Source organism: Alosa alosa, chromosome 16, assembly GCF_017589495.1.
Source record: "Alosa alosa isolate M-15738 ecotype Scorff River chromosome 16, AALO_Geno_1.1, whole genome shotgun sequence".
Taxonomy (NCBI): Eukaryota; Metazoa; Chordata; class Actinopteri; order Clupeiformes; family Clupeidae; genus Alosa; species Alosa alosa.
In genome coordinates, this window is record NC_063204.1 from 23,966,583 (window position 1) to 23,969,082 (window position 2,500).

The window sequence follows — 2,500 nt, forward strand, 5'->3', positions numbered from 1 at the left end:
GGCGTGTGGCGGAGGCCGAGGGCAGATGAAGCTCTCCGAAGCCTCCTGTCTTTCATGGTGGACTTGGAAGATCAAGTCCCAGGGTGAACCTGTTTGATTTACGAGACCAAAGGGTGTTGCAAGGTTTTTTTTTTTTTTTCTTGTTCTTGCCATCCCAAACCAATGCAATAGCTCTGTGCACCTCCTGTCCCGCAAAGGTCATACAGTAGCTAACTTTGAATTGAGCACTTACAACAGTTGACTAAGTGTCTAAATCAGCCATTTTTTATTCCCATTATTTCATTACTCTCTGATGTTGTGATAAATATTTCTTTTAGCATTATTTCGTTGTGCTGCTCGTTGTGCTGCCTCTTTTCTTTCCAAGGCCTACTGCGTGAATTGCTGCATAATGTCAGTGATTATTAACTCAAGCGCCTGTTGTCCTTGGTCTCATACGGTGTGCTAACGCAACACAAAATGAGTGTGGTTTTGTTCCCTCTCTCTCTCTCTCTCTCTCTCTCTCTCTCTCTCTCTCTCTCTCTCTCTCTCCCTCCCTTTCTCTCTCTCCTACAGTATAGTCATTTTAATGTCAATTCAGTTCAAAAAGAACAATTAATCACAGTATAACAATTCTCTCTCTCTCTCTCTCTCTCTCCTTGTGTTTTTCCACAGGAAGTTCTACTACATCACGCTTCTGCGGGACCGGTGTCAGCTACCTGGCGAAGTTATTTTTGCAGCCGGGCGCCACCTGGAAGACCTCGCTGCACATGTGCGACGGGCGCACGCCCACGCCCGAGGAGCTGCCCGCCTGCTACGACGGCAGCGACTGGTCAGGCTGCACGCTGCAGCAGTTCATGGACTGCCCTTACAACCTGGCCAACAACCGGCAGGTGCGCATGCTGGCCGACCTGAGTCTAGTCGGCTGCTACAACATGTCCACGCTCCCGGAACGCAAGCGCGCCCAGATCCTGCTCGAGTCGGCCAAGAAGAACCTGCGCGACATGGCGTTCTTCGGCCTGACGGAGCACCAGCGCAAGACGCAGTACCTGTTCGAGCGCACCTTCCACCTGCGCTTCATCCGCCCGTTCGTGCAGTTCAACAGCACGCGGGCGTCCGGCGTGGACCTGGACAACGGCACCATCCGCCGCATCGAGGAGCTCAACGAGCTGGACATGCAGCTGTACGACTACGCGCGCGACCTCTTCCAGCAGCGCTACCAGTACACGCACATGCTAGACCGCCAGGAGCAGCGACTCTCCCAGCGCAGCCAGGCGCGCCTCTTGAGAGGGGGAGGAGGAAGAGGAGGAGGAGGAGGTGGGGAGGAGGCGGCGGGGACTGGGGGCGAGGGAACAGCGCGGCTGCCCACGGAGGACTACATGAGCCAGATCATCCACGGATGGTAGCGCAGAGAGAGACAAAAATGGAGAGAGAGAGAGAGAGAGAAAAGAGGAGGGTGTGGCAGGTGGGAGATGGAGAGATAAAAGAGATGTAGACTAAGGGGGAGGAGAGATGTAGACTCTCGGAAAAAAGAAAAGCTGAACTAGCGGAATGCTGTTCTTTCCTCTACTCCACCTTCCTCCACTCTCTCTAGGGTCAGGATTGGTCAAGTGAAAACTGTGAAAGGTTGGGACCTGTCAACCTCCCTGTTTAATTTAGTTACTTGTTTGTTTGTTTATATCCTTCAGGATAACATGATTGTGTCCTTGTGGACTAAACGCTTATACCAAGGAAAAAGTAAAAAAAAAAAAAAAGAAAGAAAAAAAAAAGCAAAAATAAAGAATTAAAGGAGAAATCTAAGGCTCAAAGTGCGGGAAGGATTCCTCGGTCTCATCCGCCCCCCAAAGCGAAGAGAAGCAGCGACGAATAAAAGGATTCACTGTTTGGCAACAAAGAAGGCGCAACATCAAAGCTCCCACACTGGGCAAGCCAACAGTGTGTTGTTTCCCTGAGATACACTGCTTTTATTTCCTCCCCTCCCAGACATAATTTAATTATCACACAGTTGAGAAGCATTACGTAAATGAGGTCTAGGAGTCTTTTGGAATTCATTTAATTGCCTTCAGATCATAGAAAGCAGAAAGACAGAGGGGAATAAAACACATAAGTCATTGGCTTGATCCACTGTTCTTCAAGAAAACAGAGATGATTCATTGTTTGATTTCTTAAACCTCAGATATCACTTACATTTCCTTAGCACTAATATCAATTGTCAGCTCCCGCATATCTGAACCACATATCCATAAACAAATGCCCTTTTCACACTTTGTAATGACTACAAAAAAATGAATATAATTTGAACTGCAGTAAAAGTTACTTTCAGTTCAACTTGCCAACACCCAACATGGATGGACTCTCTTCTCACCTCCAATGTGTCCACTCGCCACTCAGCCTCGTCCTGGGTCCAGGCGGTTGTGGCAGCTGTGGTCGCTGTGGCTGAGAATGTTGTGGTTTTGGACACCTGAAGGCTTTCAGTGTGTGGGTTCCATGGGCGTGAGACTTTTTACTGATATAATGAAATATG

The 2,500-nt window shown here is 48.7% G+C and overlaps 1 protein-coding gene across 1 annotated transcript in view; it reads left to right on the forward strand.

The window, feature by feature from the left end:
• Window positions 1-2,500, forward strand: part of LOC125309711 (heparan-sulfate 6-O-sulfotransferase 1-B-like) — a 64,086-nt gene that overhangs the window by 60,512 nt on the left and 1,074 nt on the right. The window contains 2 exon segments of the mRNA XM_048266786.1: window positions 652-690; window positions 692-2,500. The exon segment at window positions 692-2,500 is cut by the window's right edge and continues 1,074 nt beyond it. Coding sequence (XP_048122743.1) covers window positions 652-690; window positions 692-1,382 — 730 coding nt within the window. The 3' untranslated portion in view covers window positions 1,383-2,500.